At 40.6% G+C, this 27,979-nt stretch overlaps 2 protein-coding genes across 2 annotated transcripts; one reads left to right on the top strand and one right to left on the bottom strand.

Moving 5' to 3' along the window:
• Nucleotides 1-404: 404 nt before the first annotated feature.
• Nucleotides 405-17,700, bottom strand: LOC137273822 (monocarboxylate transporter 12-like). Its single transcript, XM_067806689.1, has 8 exons — nt 17,642-17,700; nt 10,263-10,661; nt 9,044-9,160; nt 6,504-6,647; nt 5,560-5,824; nt 3,715-4,508; nt 2,023-2,365; nt 405-1,988 (listed from the first exon to the last, which is right to left on the bottom strand). Exons 2-7 carry the CDS (start codon nt 10,648-10,650, stop codon nt 2,208-2,210), a joined length of 1,866 nt encoding a protein of 621 aa, XP_067662790.1. The 5' UTR covers nt 10,651-10,661; nt 17,642-17,700; the 3' UTR covers nt 405-1,988; nt 2,023-2,207.
• A 2,397-nt stretch (nt 17,701-20,097) lies between these two features.
• LOC137271848 (probable methyltransferase-like protein 24) lies at nt 20,098-27,492 on the top strand. The gene is made up of 6 exons (XM_067804241.1): nt 20,098-20,226; nt 22,788-22,852; nt 24,278-24,406; nt 25,540-25,620; nt 26,067-26,196; nt 27,006-27,492. The coding sequence occupies exons 1-6, from the start codon at nt 20,098-20,100 to the stop codon at nt 27,321-27,323; spliced, it is 852 nt and encodes a 283-aa protein (XP_067660342.1). The 3' UTR covers nt 27,324-27,492.
• The last annotated feature ends 487 nt before the right edge of the window (nt 27,493-27,979 follow it).

Here is a 27,979-nt window from a genome sequence, read left to right as displayed (position 1 = left end):
TAGATGTATAATTACTGTTTTTTTCACCTTATTTACTCCTTTGTCTTCGTCCATGTACTGTTGAATATTAAAAATGAAAGTAAACGTATTCGATATTTAGCATGGCCTCAATTTTCAAAGTTCTCTTAGTTCTATGATAGTTGTAAAAGCATTAGCAACACTGAAAGTCGATCTTAGCGCTATCACAACTTCGAAAATCTTGCCGCACTCAGCAATATTCCAGCTATATGGCGGCGTGAATTCAGCAGAGTGGCCATGCGACAGTTAACAAAGACGTCATTTACCACATGGCTTTAGAGTGATCTTTGTCCCTTTCACTGGTAGTTTTATCAATGTTCACTTCACTGCCAATGCCTTAAAGATGACGCAAGGAATGCCTACGATAAAACCAACAGCACACAATGTCTAAGGCATCACTTTTATTATGTCTTTACAAACAGCAATGCCTGGGGTTTTTCATATAGACACAGATCTTTTCACACGATATCTGATTACACATATATCTGTAACCATGGTAACTAATTACAATCTTGGAGGTGGGTTTGCACCTTGCCTCTATGTCTGTGTTATCCACAACCATGTGGAATGCATATAAGTATCTTCCTAATTCACTGGTTTTATTTCATTCTGAAATACATAATCAACGTATATACATATACCTGCTTAAGAAAATGGATTACATTTCAATATGGAATAATAGAAGAGGGTGGAAATAATTGGTTAAAATAAGGTAAATGATCAGAAATGTAAAAATTGAACAAAATAATAAATGTAATATAATCAACCCAACATTTCAACATCTCGGGTACTTATACACACTGTCTAACGGATGTAAACATAAAATGAGGGTCTGTGTATTCATGATAGCCAGGGAAGGGGACTGGCAGCCATTATCTGCCTATAATAAAAATCCCCAGCCATGTAAATCCATGAACGCAAAGTTATGATACAGTGAACAGATATGGCATCATATCATTGTTACTATCTGATTAATGGAGGTTATCATTAACGACTGTAATGGGCAGTGAGCAGTCAAGTTACAGTTCCAGCAGGAACAAAAAGTTCTGTGATTTAATTAGGAATGTAAGTAATGATGTTAAACCTTATATTGGCTGGTTAAAAAGTCTGAGATCAGTTTCAATGCCTTATTGCCACCCTTTCAAGTTTTCAATAATAATCTCACTGAAATTTTACTTGCATATTCAGAAAGTTGACAGCAGTGCTGTATTCTGTACATTTCCAGTACTTGATACCACTTTGGGTAAGTACATGAGGGTATGTGATTCCTTTTTTTTCTTACCCATACAAGCCCAAATCTTGACAGGAAACATTGTATTATTGTACAACTACAGTACCTGTGATAGAAACTTGATAAGTTACCGTTTCCACCATGCCTTGTATAATATAAGGAAGTAGGTGTGATAACTGGACCACTAAACACTGATATATAAAAATGAAAAACACCATCATTTATACAGGCCGGAGTCAGCCATGAGAGGTTGTTTAAGTATTAAGAATGGAGATCACGAAATAGTAAAAACCAACATGACTTGTCCACTCCATCAGGCAAATCTGATGCCTAATTACCAGGAATCTGAAATAGATTGATAACAACAAGCCCCGAGTCAGTATAATGAAGGACTATAATGAGTATTTGTTTCTGTGGGTTTGGGCAACATGTGAACATTTCATGTTGTTCAGATGTTGTTTGGAAGTGAAACATCAAACCTTGAAACAACTTCGACACATATGACACCTCCACCCTTATCCCTCTTCCATCCAAGTGCAGCATCCATAGTGCAGCATGTCATGTGAGTTGTAATCTCTATGAAGTTTTTACAGTTAACCGTCTTAGTACCATTGAGTTGTGAATCTATAAAATAAATGCACTCTATAAGTTGTAAAAAACGAGCAATATCTCCCGAAAATAACAGACAATAACATGTGAAGATACCTGACATATGAAGATACCTGATATGTGAAGACACCTGACATGTGAAAATACTTGACATGTGAAGACACTTGACATGGGAAGCTACTTGACATGTGAAGACACCTGACGTAAAGATACTTGACTTGTGAAGACCCCTGACATGTGAAGATACTTGACATGTGAAGACAACTGACATGTGAAGATACTTCACATGAACTGACGGCTTCAAGATTCCATCACAAACAGCAAGAGCTGATAACCTGATCTCACGTTGTCAGTGTGACTTGCATGCATCCAGCGATGACGAATGTTTCCGTCTCTGGACGACGAGCAGGATGTTGGAGATAACCATGACGATGCCTGCCAACACAGTCATCCCTCCGCCGAAGTAGAACGCTTCAGAGTAGTCACCAAACACGTCCTTCATCATGCCTGCAGCAACAGCAATAGTATGGGTATAAATCACCTTATCTTACCTCACACATGAATGTCGCTTTCTGATTGGCTAAGCCCTATTCTATTATTTTCAATGTACCCCGCTTACAGGCGATGTATCATTTTCAATGTACACCGCTGGGAATACAGAACTCTTCTTGTGCTTCATGGGAGTACTTCTTTGCCTTGAATACCATTGAATCACGCATAAAGCACAGAAATTACCGATGTTTTGCAATTGAAAATTGATGGAAGGGAGATAACTCTAAATCTGTTTACATTGTGTCGTTTGCAAAATGGCGATTCGCCTCGCATTCAACAGAAGTGCTTCAAACAGCTCAAAATTAAAATTCAAGTGTTTGGTAAGATAAATACGTTATTCACTGGTCCCTTGGAGTCCATGGGCTCATGCACCCGCGAGGTTTGTTTATGTTCCCTGAGCCCGCAGGGCCCCCATGACCAGTGAACAACCTACATTGTACACATCCAGTTTTACATCCATGACATATACAGAGTTATGTGCGTAGGGCAGTGCTGTATACCAAAACATGCAAATATACACCTGACTGATGGGGATATTGAGCAGTTATATACAGTGGAAGCTGTCAAAACCGGCATCTGCCCAATCCAGGAAGTTGTCAACGCCGACATAAAATCTCAGTCCCATCTGTGGCTTGTACATTTATCTTCAGCTCTACAATTGGGCACATTGTCTAAACTGGATTATTTCTTTAGTCCTGAAAAATGCCGGTTTAGACAGCCTCCACTGTGTGAATCACTAATACGAACAAGATACATTCACAATTCATACATGATATGCACACTATACAAATATGATACACACACAATACATACGTGATACATATATGATACATATATGATCAATACACAATACATACATGATACATACACCATACATACAAGATATGTACACTATACATGCAATATACATAAGAGATACATACAAAAAAAACACATACAAACAAATACATACAAGAATGGCGGTAGGATATTGACAATTTTTCAAGGATTTATCAAAATCTGCTCTAACATCTGGAGTCATGCTATGCTGAGGTGACTCACAAGATGGGACCAACAGGCATGATGAGTATCCGTAAAAAGACTTTAATGCTTAGTTTTACATCATTATATTGGAGGAAATATTTAGAGATCAGTACCTGTAAATTTAACAAGAAAACATTATCACTGTACTGACACCACTGGGGCATGTTAGAATTATTTTTGTCTGTGGGCAGACAAGTATGGGGTACTGGGAACCTATTCTGTCCTAGAACTAGCACAAAATCTAACACCTAGATTGTGTTGACACAAAATGTGTTACTTACCTGATAAAGGAGGACCAATAAGTGCTCCGATTCCCTGAAACCCCAGCAATATCCCAAAGGAACTGGACAGTTTATCAATGCCAAGAATGTCCACAATCACCACACCTTTCTGCGACACATAGGCACCGGTCATAGCACCATAGACTCCACTTATTACACAAAACTGCCAGAATGTGTAAAGGGCTGGACACACAAATGATGCAACAGCTATCACAAACAACACCCCACTGTATGCATATGGCCGGATTCGTCTCACTCGCTTCAACTCCAGGAAAACACCACCTAATATTCGTCCAGTGGTGTCGAGAACCCCAGCAACGGACATCAAAAGAGCAGCTTGTGCATCAGTACAACCTCTCGACTTAGCCAGGGCAGGTAAAAATGTAAATATTGACTTAAAAGACATTGTAAATAAAACTATACTGAGACAGAAAAATAGAAACGGGAGATTTTTTAGAAGAGACAGATCAAGCACATTAGACTTTTGAGGTTCTTGAACTTTCTTTGGAAAACATTTTTGTACTCTGTGCCAGAAAGTTGTAATGTCATTTTTTCCAATAGTTTTCAACCTGCTTTTATCAATAGTTAATATCTTGTCATAATTTTTTTCACATTCAGGGATTTGTGATTTATCTTGTGTTGCCATGGTAACATATCTACATTCAGGAGGAAGGACTACAGCTTCATCTTTCTTATCTTCATCACATCCTGTTTCTTCTTCATCACAACCTCGTCCTTCTTCATCACATCCTTTGTGATCTGTAGCATCTCCTCCTGACATCAGCCTAGTGTTCCTGAAACCAAGGCAACTGTTAGTCCTGTCAGACTTCCTCATCCTAGGGAAGATGGACAGGGGCGTGCCAGACATGTGCCTGAAACTCCATGTTGTACCTTGAAGGATTTAAACCTTTTCATCACTGAAATGTCATAAACTAGGGTAGTCAGTCAGTAAGTGAGTACAGCAGACAGTCACTAGTTCTCTTGACATGTACTGTCACCATCAACAGCCTCCATGGAGTAGTGCTTAGAGTTTCCACTAGAAGGTCGCTGATTCAGTCCCCTGCCGTGTCATACCAAAAGACATTAAAATATGGTTCTTTTTGGTCCCAGCCTGGCCCTGGTATGAATGGGTACAACAAGGACTGGTCAGCTTAGAGTCAGTATAATGTGTCTGGGTAGGGTGTTCATGCTGAACTGCGGCATGGTATCTCAGTGAGCTAGCACTGTAAACCAGCTATGTCTGGGCTAGTACAAGGAGCCACACATACACATGCATGAACTTAGTCACATGAGTTAAACATTCTGAAGTGTGATGTTAACCTTACATCACCTCACACGTTGTCATGATCAATATTTTATTAAACACTAGATGGTACTAGTTCAGGACACAGCTGACAAACATATGACGGGAGGCTGACAACAGCCACACAACCACCTGGCCCTAAGGGTGTAGGCTCTCAGTGGATACGCCCTAGATATGTCTTCTACATATTGCTCCTCTTTCAGAAGCTAACTTCTAGCACCAAATCGTGGCTAGTCTGTCATAGTCTAGTGAGAACTTATGTATAATATGCAGCCCTATCTCGGTGGGTGAGTGAGTTAAGGTTTATATTCCAGCAATATTCCAGCAATATTCAGAAGGGGACAGCAGAAATGGGATTCTAATGTTGAACCCCCATGGGAAATTGAACCCGGGTCTTTGGTGTGACGAGTGAAAGCTTTCACCAGTGGGCTACAAAACTGCACAGATAATCACTTAACACTTTCGAAAAACAAAGGGTGAAAGTAACTGATTAAAGAGATCAATTTACTTTAGAAATCATATGAATCAAATACTACACGAACCTTTCCAATCCTAGTATTTTCTTATGCAGTGCCAGTGGACGATAAAGTGCCCCACAAATGCAGAAGTTGAATGCTATTCCACTGAGGATGAGAAAAGCGCCAAAGAAGTGGAACTGTTCAAAAAGAAAGTCTGTCAATGGTGGAAGGAAGAAGGTTCCAATTCCTGACCCTGATGTTGCTATTCCGATGGGCACTCCTGGTTTCCTGGGAAAATACTCACCAACAGTCACAATGCCAGGACCATAGGTGAGACTTCTTCCAATTCCTGGCAGGAGAGTCAGAAGAGTATTGGCAAACATCCTGCATTTTCAGTCTTCAAAGCATATAAAATATGCTTGAAATATTTCATCTAATATATTTTTTAATAAATACTAAATACTAAAAAGCTTTACCCAAAACCTCTATAGCTGTCCTGTACATATCCTGACTGTTCCTGTTGCTTTTAATGGATGGCTAACCAGAATTTGAACCATAAATAAGCAATACATTACAGATACTTAGCATACAACAAAAAGGCATTACATATCCATTGAGGTAGGCAATAGTTAGGTCAGGAATCAAACTATGCCAGTATCATTACATGTTGCACATCAGTTTTTGTGAAACAAACTAGGCAAAATGATTCTCAATATGGATGGGATGGTGGCTACACAAAGCACTGGCACAAGCCCAGATACAGTGTCTGAAATAACCGCTGGCCTGGTAGCCTGTGGCTAGTAAAAATCCTGTAAATCTCCACAGTCACTGGTCTGACTGGATAGTGAAGTTTCATAGGATCAGGTTATAAATATATCACTCTAATGGACTTATTAAGTTTTAATACACTTATAAATCAGGCGAGATCATGGCCTGATAAATGATGGTATACATTCATCGTCATTCTTTGGTTTGAGGTGTGCTAAATATCTCACTGTCAACCGAAAGAACTTTTCACCTTTACACACCTCCAATAACACCATAGCTGAAGTAGAGGAAGATGAGGTTTGGAGCGAAGCCACTGATGAGGACACCAACAGTCATGATGAGGCCGCCCGTTATGGTGGCCACTCGACTTGAAAAACGGTTACTGAAGGCACTGGACACAGGACCTGGAAAAGTGGATATGTTACTGAAGGCACTGGACACAGGACCTGGAAAAGTGGATATGTTACTGAAGGCACTGGACAAAGGGCCTGGAAAAGTGGATATGTTACTGAAGGCACTGGACACAGGGCCTGGAAAAGAGGATATGTTACTGAAGGCACTGGACAAAGGACCTGGAAAAGTGGATATGTTACTGAAGGCACTGAACACAGGGCCTGGAAAAGAGGATATGTTACTGAAGGCACTGGACAAAGGACCTGGAAAAGCGGATATGTTACTGAAGGCACTGGACACAGGGCCTGGAAAAGAGGATATGTTACTGAAGGCACTGGACACAGGACCTGGAAAAGTGGATATGTTATTGAAGGCACTGAACACAGGGCCTGGAAAAGAGGATATGTTACTGAAGGCACTGGACAAAGGACCTGGAAAAGTGGATATGTTACTGAAGGCACTGGACACAGGACCTGGAAAAGTGGATATGTTACTGAAGGCACTGGACACAGGACCTGGAAAAGTGGATATGTTACTGAAGAAATTGGACACAGGGCTTGGCAAAGGTGAAAAGGAGAAAAAGGCTTAAAGGAGAATGCTAAACAATTGCAATAATTTGCTGGGTGGAAGATGTATACGTAACATGTACCCAAATTCTTATCTTAAAAAATATGGATATTTATGTTTTAATCACAATAACATTTTCTGTTATCTGAGCTTCAGACATTATGTACATTCTGCTGAAACTTACGTGACCTCACCTCTTGTGACGTCAAATGTGACTAGAGTCTGCCATGTTGCCAAAGAACAAGCGTTCATTTTGTTTCTGTCCTTCATGCAAATGCTATGATGGTGTATTCCTTTGCATGGGGAATCCCAGATGCACACAATCATCAAACAATGGAAAGAGCCACCACTTTTTATATGTTTTCCCAGTAGAGTCCCACATTTAGGCAGGAGAAATGTTCCGATCATTTTGGACAAATTACCCCATGGGATAGACAAAGTGCCCAAATTTATTCAAAATGATTAAATATGGGCCATTAATGCACTGTTTTTGTCATCTTTGATTCATGTTCTTCATAAAAAAGTAGATGCAAAATAAAAAAGAATTATGAGTTTACTAATGGAACATTTATCAGAAATATTACTTTGCAATAACTTCATACAAAGAACATAATATCAAAGTTGACAAAAACTATGTATTTCCAGCATATATGTAACTAATTTAAACAAATATGACCAAGTTAGAATCAATGACCAAATTTGTTGGGGCATTTTGTATCAGGGGTAGTTTCGACTGGTACCCATGAGATATATATTATCAGTATCAGAAAGAGATTTCACAGGAGCATGAAAATGTTTTGCTATAAAGTTCTTTTCGGTTTGGGGCCCTAAATGCTGTTTTCTCGCTGAAACATTGCTAAATACAACAGCAAAATCTTGAAGTGCTTATTGCTTTCACTGTTTTCTATTTTGTTCAATTACGCACACTAACATCAGACTTGCTAACTGTTGATAGTGTGTGAGATGAAATTTGTACTGTATTCTCATTAGCTGACAAGATGTCATTCTTAGGCTATGTCTGAGTACCATAACTATTTACATGACCCCAAACTAAGGAAATATACATTGTCCTGACTATATTTTGAAATTCACCGATCTTCGGGGAATAACACACCTGCGCTGCATATATTATCTCTCCTTGACCAGGCTGGAATCGTGTATGGAGACTACATACATTATTAATGAGAACTGGGCTTCCAATGTAAATTTTGATTGCAGTTAATTTCTATTTTTTTTCCCCCACATGAAGCGTACTTATATTTGTTTTTTTCTTAAATCCAATGCATCCTACAGTCACTCATTTGGCACAAAAGGATCTGCAATCACATTTCAAAAAAATATTTTCTTAGGGACTAGTCATTTATTTATAGTGGTGGGTTTGCCAGTTTGAACTATTTGGCTGGCAAACAGTAAAATTCTACAGTCTGTTTTAAAACTATTTTGACACTAAGCTGTGTCTGTTTCGCTTGATTTTTCTTCATCTTCACTGAAAGACTGACTGGCAAGATGGAAAATCAGATTGTCTAACATCCACTTAAAAAATGACATCAGGAGCATCTTTTACTGTTTCAGAATCCATCAGCAACAAGCACATATGATATCATGTCACATGATACACCATATGCTCATGTCAAGTGTTTCTGTGATAGGCAGAAATATGAGTATGTGGTGTTTCATTGCAGTTTTACAAACATTTTGTTCATTTTCAATCATGGAAGGTGACCTTTAAAATGACTTTACCCCTGTTAAAAATTTTTGTTTTTGTTTGCATTCTCCTTCAAGATAATTATGTTGTTGTAGTTGCAGACAGTAAGTTCTATGCTTGATGTTCACAACTTACCAAGCACAAGCCTTAGGGTGGTAGCCAAGGACCCAACCCAGGCTGTGGCTTGGGCACTCTGGTTGAATCTGTCGATCAGCTTTAGGTACAAGACACCATCAGTCCTCTCAAATCCCCCTGTGAAACATGTAACAACACCACATTGTGACTCTTTAAAGCTGATCATCAAGATACCATATTGTGAAAGACAAACCTCATAAACTCATAACCTAATAAACTGGTACCTAATAAACTGGAACCTGACAAACTGGAACCTGACAAACAGGAACCTGACTAGGACCTCTTAAACTGGTACCCTACTGGTTTACCCAGACTCATCCAAACCAGAGTCTCACAAAAAACCCGAAACCAGAGCCTCACACACGCCCCCAAAACCTGAGCCTCACAAAAGCAACCGAAACCAGAGCCTCACAAAAATCTCCAAAACCAGAGCCTCGCACACGCCCCGAAACCAGAGCCTCACACACGCCCCCAAAACCTGAGCCTCACAAAAGCAACCAAAACCAGAGCCTCACAAAAATCTCCAAAACCAGAGCCTCGCACACGCCCCGAAACCAGAGCCTCATACACGCCCCCAAAACCAGAGCCTCACACACTTCCCCCAAACCAGAGTCTCACAAAAGCCCCAGAGACTAGGGCTTTAAGCGCCAAGGAAGTTAAAAAAGTGTGATTGGATGTGGATAGTCACGTTAACATCAGTTGGGTCCCTACAATGAGCAGTGTCGTCATCTGGTACAGTTTATACTTTTAAATGTAATGTGAATACTTGTAAGTAACCTGAATGATAAGGTTGGATAAATCACTGTCAACAGGCTGTTTCCATTCACTGAATAGTGTCAAAGACTGAATAGTTTCAATGACTGAATAGTTTCAATGACTGAATCGTTTCAATGCTTGTTGATGTTATCAACATGTTTTCAGTTTTCCTTGCATGAAGTGCTGACACAACTGACATAAACATTTTCAATATACTAGTTATGATTTATTTTAGTCAATTTTTTGTGATAATTCTGTGAAATTCACACATGCTTACATCTAAGTGAGTGAGTGAGTTTTATGCTGCTTTTAGCAATCCAGCAACATCACAGTAGGGGGAAACCAGAAATGGTCTTCTCACTGTGGGGAATCAAACCCTATGAGGGAACACTTTAACCACTAAGCTACTCCACAGTCCTGCTGCCATCTGACATTTTATGAGCAAATCTCTGTCTAACCATACCTGTTATGACATGCTGAAGGAAACAGGAAAATACAACGACCCATCTGTAGCAGCCATAATCTGTAGTCTTAGCTCTCTGGACTTCTTCTGAATCCAACTGAATCTGTTTCCTCTCAGCCACATAGTTGCTAGTTTCAACTTCACAGCTCTTCTGGTGACCGAGTTGTCTCCCTTCATCACCATCTTCAGCCATTTGTGTCACATGACATCCTGCATTATAGAGTTGTCTCCCTTTCTGATCATCTTGTTGCTGAGTCTTGTCTCCATCATCACCTGACAGCCGTGCCCTTTGGCTACTGTCAGCATTTACAGACCCCACTCTGTCTCTCTTGTTCCCAGCAGACTCTGTATCCTGCCACTCTCCATCTGATATAGACCCTCTTTGCATTGTCAAATGACCTGCAGGAAGAATACAGATGATTTAACCAGTTTTTAAAATATAGTCGGTCACCACACCTACCCCCAACTCCAACCTCATCTGTTTTAGCGTCAGTTAATAAGTATGGCCATCCTTTGATTGGGACCCATGAAGGTCCCGGAGTAGAATAGGCCTTCAGCGACCCATGCTTGCCATAAAGGGCGACTATGCTTGTCATAAGAGGCGACTAACAGGATCAGGCAGTCAGGCTCACTGACTTGGTTGACACATGTCATTGGTTCCCATTTGCGCAGATCGATGCTCATGTTGATAATCACTGGATTGTCTGGTCCAGACTATTATTATTTACAGAATGTCGCCATATAGCTGGAAAATTGCTGAGTGTGGCGTTAAACTAAACTCACTCACTCACTCCTTTCACTGGGGGAAATACCTGAATAAAACAAACTTAACTTGTTGATATTTTATTGCTTTAGTTTTTGGGACTGGCTGTGTTTGTTTAAGACAGGTCACTTTTTTGGATGACCAGTCATTATACAGGCCACATTTCAATACTATTTTATACACTGGATTTATCAAATGTGTGTCTGGAGAAAATCCCAGCAGTTAGACAGAACAGAGTTGTCTTTTCAGGTTGACCAATATAATCTTGATATTTTTTTTTTTCATATGATAAGCATCAGTGTCATATATTCATGAGATTCAGACATGCGATTCTATCTGTAATAGCTAATGCATATTTGAAACCAAAAGTTCAACATAGTGCAACATCTGTTTATATGAAGAACACAATATTGATATATCTTATACATGGTGTTGGTACAATTATTCAGATCTGTCATTATTTTCATTTTCTATCCATCACATGTGATATTGCAAACCATACTATTCAGCTTTTCTTAGAGCATGAACAAAATATTAGACTATTTTTTCATTATGTTCAGGGTTTTAAATGCCCATATATTATCATGGCCATGGGATGGTAAATATTTACATGCCCCAAATAAAAGTGTTCTTAGTGCTCTTAGTATCTAATTTTTTAAGAGACACAGCTCACCTTTACTCATATAATCCCTAAAACACTTATGTAAATGACAAACGAGCAAAAAAAAAATATTGACTTATCACCCAGGAAATCACTGGAATTATGATAAATGATGTAAAGAAATCTGGTTGTTTTTTCATGTTGAGTACTGATAAGTTGGTTATTGAAGAGGAAATTGTGTGTGTTAGATATATTTGTTTAGTTACCTGTTGAGTCCCAGATAATCAAGAAGGACAAAGATGCTGTTGACCTTCAACCGCGTGTATTGTGGTAGCCGCCATATATAGGAATGGGAGAGCACTCTCAATGCTGTTATAGTTACCGTAGTACTCTCGATAAACAACTATCGTAACATCTTCCCTTTTTCAAAGAAAAAGAGAAGATGCAATATACCTATAGGCATGCATTAAAGCTAGTCACCACTTCAAGAGTCTTTGAGTTTCACTGGCTGCACTGGAAAAGTCTGTTGAAAATATACTTCAGAATAATAACATCAATAAACCTTTTCTTGTAGAAAATGAACTGATCAGTTTAGAGTCATTTGATAGCACGAACCACTGAAGGAACACATTTACATTACACCGGCTGAGAGTTCAGTCATTTCAGTCCAGGTATGCTGGAGGTTTGGAGATTCTTCCACTTCTGGTTGACACAGGAGAAGGCACTGTTTGTTGCGAGACTGGCTTGACTGGTTTCTGGACTGGAGAGTAAGTTGATTTGGCTAGAGACATGGGTGACGGCATGGGTGTGTGTCTCTCTAGAAACAGCTTTCTGGAGATCTGACCATTTCAGTTGGTACTGACCGATGTGAGTCTGCGCTGTCTGTGCTGACAATCTTCTGTCTAGGAGAGCTGACTGGAGGTTCAGAAGTAACTTTCAGATGTCTGATTACGTCTGAAGATTTGGCCTTGATCAGTTTCTACTTCATAACATCGAATGCTGAGCTGTTTCTGTGCAGAGGCTTTCTGCCACTCCTCCTCTCGGTGATTAAGGGGCTGCATGCGAACTTGAGTACCTTCTTGTAGGGGTGGTAACTCATGTGCTGCTTTGTTGTAATACTGGGCCTGTTTAGAAAACTTTTCCTTTTTCTTGTCCAGACTGTTTGTAGGAGTGTTCGGTTTCAGGAGATTGTTCTTCATTGGAAGAAGAGTCTTTGTCTATCTGTTGAAGAGGCGCTGAGCAGGTGATGAATTGGTTGATTCTGTCAGAGTATTCCGATAATCCAGTAGGGCTAGATATGGGTCAGACTTAGCCATGCAGGACTTCTTGATAAGATGCTCCACTATCTTTACTGCTTTCCCTTAAAACTGGGGATAACCTAGGGAGCTAGTCTTGTGCTCAAATTCATATTTATCAGCAAAATGTTGATAATTTCTTTTCCAGTTTTGTCTGTGATCTGGTCAATTTCAAAGAAGTCACTGAAATAGTCAACTGTGACTAAATAGTCCTTCTGGTTATGTGTGAAAATGTCTGTCCCAAGCTTTGACCATGGTCGATCTGGTACCTCATGGGGTACAAGTTGTTCCTTTGCCTGTTTTCTCTCAAATGTTTTGCAGATATCACACTTGGTAATGTAGTCAATAATTTCTGAATTCATGTTTGGTCAATAGATGCACTCCCTTGCTCGGTGTCAGCAAGATTCCATTCCAACATGAGAGCTATGCAGACGCTTGAGAATTTCAGGTCGATGACTTTACAGAATCACACACATTGATCCACAGAATATGATTACATCCTGGATAGAGAGTTCATCCCAGAAATGAACGTATGGAGGTGCCAGATTTGAAACGTCTTTTCGTTTGTTTGGCCATCCTGACTGAATCATGGTTTTGACAGCTTGTAATTCATCCACTTCAGTTTCAACCTGAATAGTTTGAAGTCTCTCATCCTTGATTGGTAAGTATTCAACCATTCTAATTGATTGCACTTCCCTTTCAGCTTGTGAAAGTTCGTCTTGTAGAACTTCCATATTGTGTTCATCTGGATGTTCAATTTGAGGTAAGTATGCGCGTGACAGCGTGTCAGTGAGATGCATGTCCTTGCCTCATTTGTAAACAATTTTGTAGTTGTAGTTTTGAAGAGAAGCATCCTCTGGAGTCTCTTGGGTGCTGCAAGGAGAGGCTTGTGCTGAATGTTCACAAGGGGTTTGTGATCACTTTCAACAGTAACCTTGCGCCCATATACATACTGGTGGAATTTGGAGAAGCAATAAACTACGCTGAGCAGTCAGTTTGGGCATAGTTTTTCTCTGTCTGAGTAAAAGCTCGGCTTCCAAACGTGTTTGAAACATAGTCTCATATCATTGTAGTCTGCTACAACCACAAACTTTACTTGGTAAGATCTAGAGTTTTGGGGGTTTGTGAGTTTCAAAGTAGTCACACCTTCCACAGGAATGATAATCTTGTTGTACATGCGTAACGTGATATTGGAGTCTTCAAGCTTGGTATTCACAGGTAAGTCGGACTTTGATATAACGTTGCAAGTTGCCCTACAGTGAATCTTAAACTTTTTGAGAGAGCCATCTATGCCAAGATGAGTGAAGATCTTGTCTTTGTTTTCCTCTACACTGTTAACAGATTCTACTAGATCCAACACCATTACTTCTTCATCTGAAGAGTCACTGCGCTGTCTAACATTTAGACGTAGCTTTGACTTTGCACTGTTTAGAGAAGTGAGACATCTTACCACAGTTGTGACATTTCTTGCCAAAAGCTGGACAAGAATCCCTGTCACACCCATGCTTAGTACCACACTACTTGCAAAAATGTTACGTTTTGATTCAGCATCTGGAAATGGTACACCATTGTAGATCTCAAGTGCATCAGGGGCCACACATGTAATAAAAGTTGCTACTCTATACTTGTGGTCCTGTTCTTGTGTTCTCGCTACAATTTCAAATGAGTCCCATAATTGTCTCCATTTTTTCCAGTTACTTCTGAGATTTCCTCGAATTTCTAAGTTGTGGGGTAATAATGGCACATTACAGAGGAAGACTTGCAAGCTTTGTGCATTTTAAGAGTCAGTTGGAGTAGAAGCAAGTTCTTCAGTTTCTGACATATTGGAGAATTTACGGCCTGTGTCAATCAGTAAAGATGTTGAAAAACACTACCTTTTCTAACTTTGAGTTTTGTGTAGTCTTTTGGAAGTTTTACGGTATTCCTGTAGATTGAGTGTTTGCAGATGATACATGTGTCAGACAATCAAGTTTTTGTGTACACAAAGAATCTTCATAGAATATCAAGCCCAAACGTTTAGAAAGTTAAAGCAAATCATATATCTGTTACAGAGTTCAAGAATATCTGTTTGTGATCATTCACATTGAGAAGTGTTTTTGAGACAAAATGGCGGTTTTCATTTTTCTCATGAAAACCACAAGAGTGTCACTTTGAGATGTTGAGCGACTATTCTTTAGTATTTACTGTTCAAAATTTACGTTTAGGGATACCTCCACGTTCTAGGACATGAGTTGAGACTTCTGACACTATGTTTAGTTAACTGTTAAGTCCCAGATAATCAAGAAGGACTACAATGCTGTTGACCTTCAACCGCGTGTATTGCGGTACCTGCCATATATAGGAAGGGGAGAGCACTCTCAATGCTGTTATAGTTACCGTAGTACTCTCGATAAACAAATATCGTAACAATATTGAACAAATGAACCTGTACAAAATTCTTAGCTAGTAAAGGTGTTGGGAAAGCAGAACAGATGAAGCTTAAGAAAGCCATCTTAAAAAAACAGACATATCAGTGATAGAGAAGAAAGGTTACTTTTGTTGTTTACTGACAAAAAAATTCAAATGATCAATGTCATGATTACAGTTATTAATTCTAAAAACATACGGGCACACTTGATTTCTGAAAGGCACATCTAAAACACTTGCCCGGTGCCCTAAAGTACACTTGCTAAAAAAAAAATGTTTCATTCCTGGACTGTCCATACAAGCTAATAGTTCATGCACAGACATTTACTCATAGAATTTGATTATATATTTATTAAATAAATCAAAGCAAACAACAAAAGTCTTCAAAAGGTTCTTTGTTCTGGCACCGGAGCTCACCTAAACATGTTTCCAATTGAAATTACCTTCCCCTGGGACCTCTGTATGCTCAGCAACTTCAGAGGAAAATGTACTTACAAAGCAAATAAGTCAACTATGGTAGAACTAAAGAGAATTACAGTAAATGTTGAGCTGTTTTGAGTGACAGTTCAAATGCACCATGGTTCACCCAGCAGGAAATGAATGCCAGATATGTGAGATGGACAAAGAAAACTCTAGTACACTTCCAGGGAAGTTGAGAATGATTAGTGGAAAGTATGTGGAACCAGTGGATGAAGAAGATATCTTGTTTGCTTGTTTAACACCACACTCAGTAATATTCCATCTATATGGTGGCTGTTTGTAAATTATAAAATCTGGACCAAGCAATCCAGTGATCACATCATCAGCACTGATCTGTGCAACTGGGAGATGATGACATGTGTCAACCAATACAGCAAGCATGACCACCCGATCTTGTTAGCTGCCTCTTACGATAAGCATGGGTTACTGCAGATCAATTCTAACCCGGATTTCTATTGATGGGAGAAGATGTAAACTGAATTTGAGCAGAAATTTGCACCTGGATAAGTGTGGCAAACAACAATATACACAACAATGGCTGCCTAGTGTCCAGAGAGGATTCTCTATTTACTGATTGCTTCTTGATGCTGGACTTTCAGTAAGAGAAGGTAAGAAAATAATTGATTGTGCCAGCAGCTACATACACATGGGTGGCTAACAGGCTAGCTTACACAGTTTCGGTCAAACAGGAATTTAAGAAAGTTGGACAATTTCTATATTACATTTTGATGCAATGTTTCGGCATAGATTCTTACACCATAGTCAAAGAGAGACTTTTACTAGACAATAGCATAAGAATCAATACCAAAATGTCACACCAAGTACAATAAAGAAGCTGTTATCTACAAAGTGTCTTACTTCCTTTTTTCTCACCAACTTCTGAAATGCAAATCAAACAGATCAAACAGGATATTTAGTCTAATAAGCATCTGTTCATTTGCTTCTCCAAGTCAAAAACTGCATCTGCTCCCAACATGTTAAAACTCAGTAACAGGGTTGAAGCATGTTTGTACACTGAGTAAGCAACATATAGATACTTTACAACAGCACATAATATTTTCAATCTCAACTCCCTGGGGATCATACAACTCTAGGTGCCTTTCCCATGGCTTTCCCATAAGGTACGCATTCACAGTTGCATGGACTGGGACACCTAGTCACAATACCTTGCCTAAGTTCAATGCATGTTGCTGTATCTGCAGCTAGGTGTTTGTTCATGTACAGACGTATCTACTCATGCGCCAGTGAAGCAATAATGAAACTCATTTCACTGGTGTGGAATCGAACCTGGGTGTTCGGTACGAGGAATGAACATTATCAATAACCATCGTGCTAACCCACAACCGCTCGTTCGAAGCTATTCAAGTGATCTGATGGTTTATATCGTTGAAGCAGAAACTTACTGTCAGGCAATCAGTCATGAGTGAAACTGCTTGTTTAGACTAAAATCCAATCGGAATGTGTGACGGGTAGTTGTCTACGTCAGTACGTGAATCCGTTTCACTTAAAACGGGATCGATGTTGTAATTGATATATTGCATTGTATTGTTCATACACATAGACCTGTAGACATACGTTCGGATATAAATGCAAAGCAATCGTCTGTAATCTAATGTCGGCGAATTATCTAACTTCGTGGTGGTAATAGAGCGAACATCCTCTCAGCCGTATCAACAGACCTACTTTCATACCAGTCGGTGGCAATAATCGAGATCAGCTGATGGATGTAGCCTGTAGGGCTCCCGTCAATATAGTTCCAGATATCTCGACACAACCGCTTGCTAACCTTAGCCAACAAACCCCGACTGTTGACTTAAAATACAGGATGCATCACCTCTAGTATCTGTTGCAGCGTTCGTCCATTGCAAGTTGACACTTAGTAGAGTCACACTTTGTTTGTACGACACACCAAGGGAAGTAACTCATACAGTAAAACATTTACATTACCAGTTTTTCCATGGGTTCAGACAGGGGTTTAGGTCGATGCCACTGCTTCTGTTTCCAACCGCAAATGTACTGGCCGTGTTAATTCTATTTTCATGTGTCATACTTCCTATTTCAATGTTTTAGCCAAATTGATTTCATCGTGACAACAACAAAAACCTGTTAACAGCGATCTTTTTAGCAAAAATTTGAATTAGCCACGCTTTCCAATGAGTAACATTTTGAGCATATTTGGGGGTATTTTATGTGTGCTCCGGATACTTTTATCGGTTTGTCAAACATATACCACCCATTAAAAGTTTAGAACCACTAGTTTAAATGTACCCACTTATCTCAGTCAACTTTTCTAAACTGGATTCTATACTGTTTAAAAGTAGTACATATAGTACTGTTTACACATGAAGTGATGTATCGTGAAACAGATCCTTATGGCTGAAAAGATTATTGTCATAAGTTCAATAAATGATGAAACTCCGTGAAAATTAACGAATTCTTAACAAAACTTTAAAACAAAACGCAGCTGTTCATATGCACAATACTGGCACATTATTTTCAGCAATTTGATGCATGATCCTGGTGCAATTCATCTGCACAGGGTATGTAGTTAGTTCCCCCAAGTCAGTGGAGAAATTCATCTTCGATGTAACCATATATATGACCATAACATATAGTGAGTGCGTTTTTGTGATGTAAAACGATGGATAGGTAGTAAGGTGTAGGTAGTATTGTTAGTCTTGGTTTTGTATGGTGGCTGAGAAGAACCATTGCTTTCTCGCATACGCCATGCATACCGATAAACACACTAACACACACGTCAGCTTCGATCAGTATCAGGCGTTCGAATGGTATCTTTTCTAACTTTCTTTTCAACAGTCGTCTGAATCTTTTATGTATGTGTGTTAATGGTACTGATTGCCTTTTGGATTCATCGTCATAGACTGGAAATTATATACACAAGATTATGGAGGATGGACTTGTTTTATTTTAGAAACAATCAAGTGTATTTGTCACAATTGATGTGTTAATTCGACGATGTAGATTTACCATCCGTTTTATCATCTAACTTGTAACGGTGGTGAGTTTGTTTTGATAATGATAAAAATTCACTTATATAACGCCTAGTATCCATCTGACCAGTTACTCACTGGACGCTCTAATCAGAATCTGATTATCATTACCCCGGATAACCCAAGCTGCCCTCTTAGGCGTTAGAAGGTTATAGTCTGACCGGGTACCCTTTTTCTGCTGGGTGAACAGAGGCAAATTTGAACGAACTCACTTGCCTAAGGTGAGACCGCATGTTTCCCATGTGCCTCGATGTGGGGCAGGACCGAAACTCTCAGGAGTTAAACTGCCAAACACGGCCACACATCCAAGGACTGTCCGAGCTCGACGGGGCTTAACTTTAACTAATGGTGACCTGAGCACTACGCACAGGACCACTCGCCACCACGCCGAAATCAGCAATATTACAGCTATATGGCAACGATCTGCAAATTATCGAGTCCTGGCCAGACAATCCTGTGATTAACAACATGAGCATCGATCTACACAATGGGATACGATGTCCTGTGTGACCGCACGATCAGTCGCCTCTCACGGTAAGCATGGGTTACTGAAAATCAATTCTATCCCGGATCTTCCCGAGTCTCTCACTTATACAAACTAACCATAGTTAACGAACTAATGAGTTGCATTATATTTTGCCCGGATTTCTATATTACGTATATGGTACACTGTATCTGCTGACTGATATCTGCAGCGGATGGTGGGTAGTAGCCTAGTGGTTAAAGCATTCTCTCGTCACGCCGAAGACCCGGGTTCGATTCCACACATGGGTACAATGTGTGATGCCCATTTCTGGTGTGCCCCGCCTTGATCTTGCTAAAAACACCGTAGAACCATGTTCACTCACTACTGATATTTCCTAAATGACACAGACGCACAAAGTTCGTGAACCGGTGGGAATATGGCTTTTTCTTCCGGCGTCGTAACAGTATCATCCGTCCATCTAAATAACCCACCGGTGTGGATTAAGTAGCAGAACGAAAAGCTCCAGGGGTAAAACACAAGTGTATACTGAAACACATAAGATACTAACCAATGAGGACGAGACACACTGGCCATACACCCACGACGTTGGGACGTCTTCGTCACCGACACGCCATCTGGCGGAGAGAACGCTGTCTGTTAGAGCAAAAACGTATATATGTGTTTAGTTAGAATAATAGTGTTCTGTTCCTTTTTTGCGTAACTTGAAGGGCAACTAGTACGAGGATTCAAAGAGTTTGTGGATTCGTTTACCACCCGTGAGAGATGAATGACGTTGAACGCAGTAGGCCGTCGATGGCGGGCTTGTCCAGTACACTATACAGGAAGATTATGGGGATGAAGTTTTGGTCCTTCATGGGTTTGCTGGCTGCTGTGGTCTGGTTGTTGTACTGGTTCAACAGAACAGTTCTGAGTACTCCGCACGTGAGTAGAAATGTCGGTTTCATAATAGGACGCAAATATTGGTTGAGCAAACGATGCATCATCACGACAAGACGCCGCCGTCATGTACGTACATGAAGTCGTTCTACGACATCGGTATTTATATGAACATTATGAAAAATTCATGTTATTTTCTTTTCCGTTCGATTTTCATCCTAAATTCACGTTATACATATGCACATACTATGGATGCACCACAAGGACGTATGCAGATGTGCGTTGGGGCACGAACCGTCCAACAATCCTACTACTCCCCGAGCGCTGGGAAAACAAACTCGCCACAAAGTATGTTCTCAGTATCTTTTATGCCACCCTGTTGAATTATTCAAAGACATTTCATAAAATAAATTTCATGACTGCGGAAGTTCATCCTTTTTTGCATAAAAATATAGGAATTTAGTTTTATTCTCTTTGGTATATATACCTACCTAAACAAAATCGGAAGCAAACTTGTTTTTGAGTGCAAGACGGTTCCATCAAGTTGAGGAGGGGAGGAAATTTAGTGACTGACGTTCAGTGATTTCCAAGTCCGACACGACAGCCATGGCAATAACGGATATGTGTACGCGTGGATTGTCCCTGTGGAACAACACAAATCTTGTGAGTTTTGCATGGCGTAAAACCTTGATGCAGTTGCCCAAGATTTAAATAATCTTGACCTTTAGTGGTCTAATCTTGTAGGGGATAGTTCGGTAGGAGCCCTAGGGGTTGCCAGAAAACCGACATCATCACCCTGCTATAGGTGATGGAACACACTGTTTCTTCGTGGGAATAGAACTGAGTGAGCAAGTCAGTGTGACGCTTTAACCACTAGCTAGGCTACCCTCAGGAAGAGGCGTGAGATACAATGTCATCTACTGTTTGGACAGTTGTAAACGCCTGTCTGAAAGTGTTCAACTGATTCTCACGAGAATTGAGAAACATGGCGCTTTCTGATCTACAACGACGTTCCAAGAACCAAGATGAGGGTGAAAGTCCTGATCTGGACTTTGGTACTGTTTAATCCTGGTATGAACTTTGTTGCCATATAGTCCTGGCATGGGCGTTCGTGCCATATAGACCTGGTATTGACTTTGGTACCATATAGTCCTGGCATGGAGTTTGGTGCCATATAGTCCTGGCATGAAATTTGGTGTCATATAGTCCTGGTACGGGGTTTGGCACTATACAATCCTGGCATGGACTCTTAGGCCATATAGTCCCGCTATGGCATTTGGCACCATATATTCCCGGTATGGACTTTGGTGCCATGTACTCCTGGTATGGACTTTGCTGCCATATAATCCTGGTATGGACTTCGGTGCCATATAACCCTGGCATAGCGATTGTTGCTCTATAATCCTGGGATTAACCTATGAAATGATGGACTCCAGAGATATATATTCACTACAAATAATAGAAGTTATATAGCACACCCAGAACATTGGTATACGATAATTAACCATGCCGCTTTCAAGTGATGCATACGAGAAGCTGAAATGGAAGAGTTCTATTTGATATTCGGACATCTGTCTTTGCGACAGTGTCACGAGTTCATGATTTGAGATTCTATACATTTACGTGTCCGCATCCAGCAGCTCTGCTTGAAGTTAGCAGAGAAAGGCAACATTTGACAGAATAGACTTAATCCATCCCTATTGACAGGTGCCTTGCAGGCAAAACACTGATAAGCTCTTTAAGGTAATATGTGAATCGGTCCGTGAAGTGGAGATTAACCCGCTCGGCGTCACAAACAAGGGATAAACAACACCGGGACACAATCTACGCGACACAGAAGATTGTTTGGTTAGTGGTTTCTAGATGAATTTCTGTTTATGTGGTGGTTAAAGTGATATATAAGATTTGATGGTTGTCAGTGAAGTAAAATTCTGAAGTTACGAAGAGTTTCTTGCAGTGATACAAATGGCACTGATGTAAAGTCAGTTTGGCAAAAAAACACGGACCTATGTATTAAAGTCTAACTAAAAATAACTAATAAAAACATATAATACTCAATGAAATACTAATCATAATAAAAATATCAGACCAGCTCTGTCATTATTTTACAGAATTTATGTCCTCAGAAAATAAATGAAAAATGTTGTTTGACAAACTATCATTAAAAAATGACACAGTTCACTATTTGTTACGACGGAGGAATCAAACTCGTGTTTCAGCACTGAAGAGCGGTCACTTTTGAATCTAACCAACATCACAACCCCATCACACTATTATAGAATTAATAGATAGCAGGGACGGTGGAGTCGTCTACATGCTAAACCTTCGCTCGTCACGCCGAAGACCAAGGTTCGAGTCCCCACATTGGTACAATATGCGAAGCTAATTTCTGGTGTCCCCCGTTATGATATTCCTGGAATATTGCTAAAAGCGGCGTAAAACAAAACTTATTCACTAATAGTTAGTGTGATTAAACACGCACATGCACACACATACGCACACGTACACATCGGGCTAAACGAAATGGTACACATGTATCCATCCCTCATAGATAATATTCACACCCACTTTCTGCAACATGTTGATGACCTGTTTCGTGTTGACAGGGTTTTGAGGTAGCGCAGGAACTGGAGCAGCTCAAGGAAGCGGAAATCCTGGAAATATACCACAGGTCAGTGTGACCACAGTCGTGTAGGCACTTAGGTCAGTGTGACCACAGTTGTGTAGGCACATAGGTCATTCTCACCACAGTGGTGTACACACACAGGTCAATCACACAGACATGCAGGCACAAAGGTCAGTATCACCACTGTCGTGTAGGCACACGGGTCGGTGTAACCACAGTCTTGTAGGTACATAGGTCAGTCTCACCACAGTGGTGTAGACACATAGGTCAGTGTCACCACAGTGGTGTAGGCACACAGGTCAGTCTCACCACAGTGATGTAGGCACGCAGGTCAGTCTCACCACAGTGATGTAGGCACACAGGTCAGTGTGACCACAGTCATGTTGGCATGCGGGTCAGTGTCACCACAATCGTGTAGGCACACAGGTCAGTCTCACCACAGTGATGTAGGCACGCAGGTCAGTATCACCACAGTGATGTAGGCACACAGGTCAGTGTGACCACAGTCGTGTTGGCATGCGGGTCAGTGTCACCGCAGTCGTGCAGACACATAGGTCAGATACACAGCTCAGCCACAAGGACAAACATATGGGTTCAGACCATAGGAGTTAATCGTTGTAAATGTGACATTGCAGAGTTGCCAGCAATATTTTTTTCAGCTATTTTTTTAATTTTTTGCACATGTCCGGGCGGATCCCGTTTAAGCCTGATAAAATGACATGTGTGTGTGTGAGCTGGGTTTCTTTCCGCCCCCTTTGGGCAGTAGTTCGGTTACATCAGGGCATGTTAAACTGGTGTTGGGGCAACGTCAGGCCATGGCCACCAGTCTGTAGCTGACAAACCTAGAAACATAATCAGGGAAACGCTAGGAATGGAACTGATGACAGTGGGTGTTAACGGCAAAGTAAACGTGGCACCTTAGAATGCTTACCCCCACCGTTTCTCGCAACCTCTCAACAACGTTTTATTGAGGTTCCGGCTCACGCGCCGCAGTGGTGGATTGGTGGGTTTTATTGTTTTAGAGCGAATTTTTACGCCCAACACACTGATTTCATGTTAAAAACAATCATAGGTAATTTCATCGCCAATCGTTTAGTTAACATAAAAGGAGAGACAACACAATCAGTATTTATCTGGATAGATGTATACATTATATCGATTAAGCTCTGCTTCGTGTTACGGATTGAACATCTTAAGTAATCACGTCCATTTCTGAAACATGAAATACTCAGTCATTAGAAACGCAGTAGGTTCAGATGACAGAGTGTTAAAATCTTCCTAAGCCATTTGACAGGAAGCCGTTTTGTCTATAATACTCCTGTAAGCATTTAGCCTACATTGTCCAAGTATGAGACGTGAAAGAATAACAGGCCTTTTACGCCGCAAGTGAATGTACTGCCTTGGTGATATCCCATACTTTTCCATGGTATATGGTAGCACAGATGCTAACAATGAAGTATTTCTCCTCAGCTACCTGGACAACATCGAGCAGCCATGTGAACGCATGTTGCAGGCGGGTCCTGTTGGCGATGAAGGATGGCAGATTTGTGACGATGAAGAGTTCAGACCCGTCAAACCTTGCTTGGCGTACTCCTTCGGGTAGGTGCCAGTAACTGTAGCACATACTCCTTCGGGTAGCTGCCGGTAACTATAGCGCGTACTCCTTCGACCAGGTAATGTGAAAGCTTAACTGCATTATTCGATTAAGTACTGTCAAAGCTTTGACCATTCGGTAGGTACTTTCAAACTCGGGTACAGGCACTTAAAGCTTATGAGTCGGGTAGGCACTGTAAAAGTTATTTGATCATTTAGATACACACTTCAACGCTGAATGTGATCTTTCGAGCAGGTATTTCGCAAGCTTTACTTGACAGTTTGGGCAGGTACTGTCAACGTTTGACTTAACCGGGTAGAAAGAGATCGCATCGTTAATTCTGTCGGGTATGCAGGTCCAGTGTTTTGACAGCCCATAAATCCATAACTAGACAGGACAATAAGATCAGCCAGTTTTGCCCTGATGGTTTTAGCAGCCAATTCTCATCACTTTTTCAGCTGTAGGCCGAGTGTTTGCAATACTTTAATCTACAGGCCCTGAATGAAATCTGCAGGCCCATTTTGTTAAAGTCAAACCAATAAAAACAAAATAGACTAGTGTGTACATTCTCAGGCGCTGAAATACCGGGAAGTGAAACTTCCAAATATGGCGCACTGGACTTTGCAAAAATCCGCAGTGCTCATTCCCGCACTGATTTATCCTCAGGAAAGTGTTTTTTCACGTTTCCTATCTCCCTACCACTGGAAACGTAGGTAGGTCGCGCTTAGTTTAACAGGCATTTCACACTTTCGCATGTTTCGTAGAGATATATGTGAAAAAAGGGGTTTTCCTATTTCCGACAGTACTATAATGCTCAATATTTAAGCAAAATCACGGTGGGCGACAACAGAAATGGGTTTGACACATTGTATCCATGTGGAGAATCGAACCCGGGTCTTCTCGGCGCCACGAGCGAACAGTTTAACCACAAGGCTACCCCACAACCCTAGGCTCTATAATGAGACTTAGATGTTCATCTATATTCGAGAATTCATTTATGGGATAACGTGTTTGATCTTATATACTAGTTTCCAGAGACTGAGACTCAACAAGAACCGTCGTAGCGTGCCGTTCGCAATGATGAAAACATCATCATTGTTGGGTTAATTTCTAGTACGGTGTATTCTTTTCCTTGCAGTTCACACTGGGGTAAAAGCTTCGAGTTTGATCAGGATTTGGCTCGGTTGTACAACTGTGAGGTGTTTTCCTTCGATCCAACGTAAGACAACTTCGATCACTTTGTGTTTCCTTTATAACATCGTTGTGTGTTTCATTGTTTTACCGCACATAATACACTGCACTCACCGCGAGATTTCTCCCGCGATATTCATCTTCAGACAGAACCAGGAAGTCTACAGAACTCCGTCTTCTAGTGTTTTATGATGCTGCGTTTACTCCCTAGGAATTCCAATGCTATTCAGTATCACTGTATAACTAACCTTTTCTGTAGGCCCAAGTTCCATCAATTCATTGACCTTCAGTCCAGCTGTTTAGATATCTAAATTAATAAACTCTATTCAAACTGCACATGTCGTAAATGTAATTCACAGCATTCGTTGTTGATCCATACGCGATGCAAGGTTTCGAATCCCAGATTCGCCCATCTATGGTTTGTCAGCACCATTTAGATACGTGTGTCTACTTAGTGAAACGTCTTGTCCACAGCATGAAGCAAGACAAAGAGGTCAAGGCCAAGTCTGTCCAGTACTTCGACTACGCTCTGGGTAACAGTTTGGGTAAAAGCAGTCGCGTGATGACGTTGGCGGAGATTAGACATGCACTTGGTCATGACGAGGTTAGTCGCTATATCTGATCATGACGTCAGCCCTTTACCGATACACATAAACATGTGTATGCAGCGTGCGAAATAGTCACTGGCCCTCTGGCTCGTGGCTAGTACAAATCCAGTGGGGCCTGTAATCTCCACAGTCACTGGCCCGACTGGCTTTTCACTCCCTCCGGCGTCTTGAGTTATAATACACTTTTAAATCATGCATGATTATGGCCTGATACAAGTATTTATCATATTAGCAGCATAATTAACTTTGTTTAATCTTTTGCATGGCTTCTACATTCAAATTTAGGGCTAGTGAAATTTGTGGGCTGGCAACTTTCAGGAATAGCTAGCCCAACTGGCGTGTATGTAACAAGCTATAGGAACTGTTTGGTCAGTTGTTGATAGGGATATCGATATGTTTTATACTGTTAGAAAACTTGCAACAGTAGGTTACGTGAATGTTTAGTTAATTACTGACTGGGATATATCGTATGGTATTCGAGAGACAACGTGTTCCGGTGGTCAAACACATGCTATCGATGTCTGTACATTCCGACTACCCTGTTTGAGAAGAAAATGATGCCGATGAATTGAAAATCTAATTTTTGTCAAGGTTGTTTAAGAAACTGTCATTATTATTTTTTTAGCGTTTCCCCAGTTTCTAACAAAGGCGCAGTGGGAACTAAAGAAACGACGCGAAAAGCAAGACTGTTTTCAAGTTAGACCGCAATTCATCGGTATCATTTTGTCTCAAACGGACTTAACACGTGAGTGAACACAGATTCGTAGCCAACATGCATGTTAACACACATGGTCACCTGTTTCAGAGGATGATAGACGTCTTGAAGATGGACCTGAACGGAAGGGAGTGGAAGGTGATCCGGTACATGATCCAGCACGGAGAGCTCAGTCAAGTCCGGCAGCTGTTCGTGGAGTACAACACCGACATCAACCCCAGCACAGGCGAGCTACTCAGACGACTATATACCCTGAAGGCGATAGAAGACGCCGGGTTCAAGCGGTTCAACATCCGCAAGAACCAGGAGTGTTCACTCTTTATGGATCGTGTCCCTGAAGAGTTGTTGAAGAACATTGACACCGGGTGTTACGAAGTGCATTATGTCAACACATACTTAACACAATGATATACTGTAATTCTGAATACTCTCTATAAGGGCGCCACAATGTGGAGTCAATTTTGTACTCAGCTCTTAACACTGTATTTAATGACACGTGAGAATGCGAAAACGACGTGTAACTACTGACTGTAAAGCTGAATTGGTATACATAATAAACTTAAGACTTCCCAGTTTACACAGCTTGTAATTCATTCCTGGGACTCAGTGACCTACCAGTTGGATGGGTGAGAGCTGTATGCATCGCAGCAGTGAGCTCGTGTAACTGGGCCTGTTGGTCCACATGAGACGAAGATACCCAGTACAGAGTCAGCCAGAATGCATGTATGTGGTGTTTAAGAAACATATATCTAAGTTCATGGGCCTGCTGAATGTGCAACTCCTCTTTCAGACATATTTTGTTAATTTTTTCTTGGTTGTTTAGTCTGATTGATTTTAGGTATTGATTTCAACCAAGTCAGTGAGTCTGACCACCCAATGACAAGCATGGGTTGTTGAAGATCAATTCTAATCCAGATCTTCATAGGTCACACATTCCATGTCAGTATTTTCTAGTTTAACAAGTTTCATAATTTCTCTGAAAGAAATCACATGCTTTTGATGCTGAGTGTATTATTGTTACATGTGGTATTACAGAAAAATACCTTTATAATTAACTCCAAGGG

Source organism: Haliotis asinina, chromosome 2 (assembly GCF_037392515.1).
Source record: "Haliotis asinina isolate JCU_RB_2024 chromosome 2, JCU_Hal_asi_v2, whole genome shotgun sequence".
NCBI classification, from domain to species: Eukaryota; Metazoa; Mollusca; class Gastropoda; order Lepetellida; family Haliotidae; genus Haliotis; species Haliotis asinina.
This window is presented reverse-complemented; position numbering and strand designations above follow the sequence as displayed.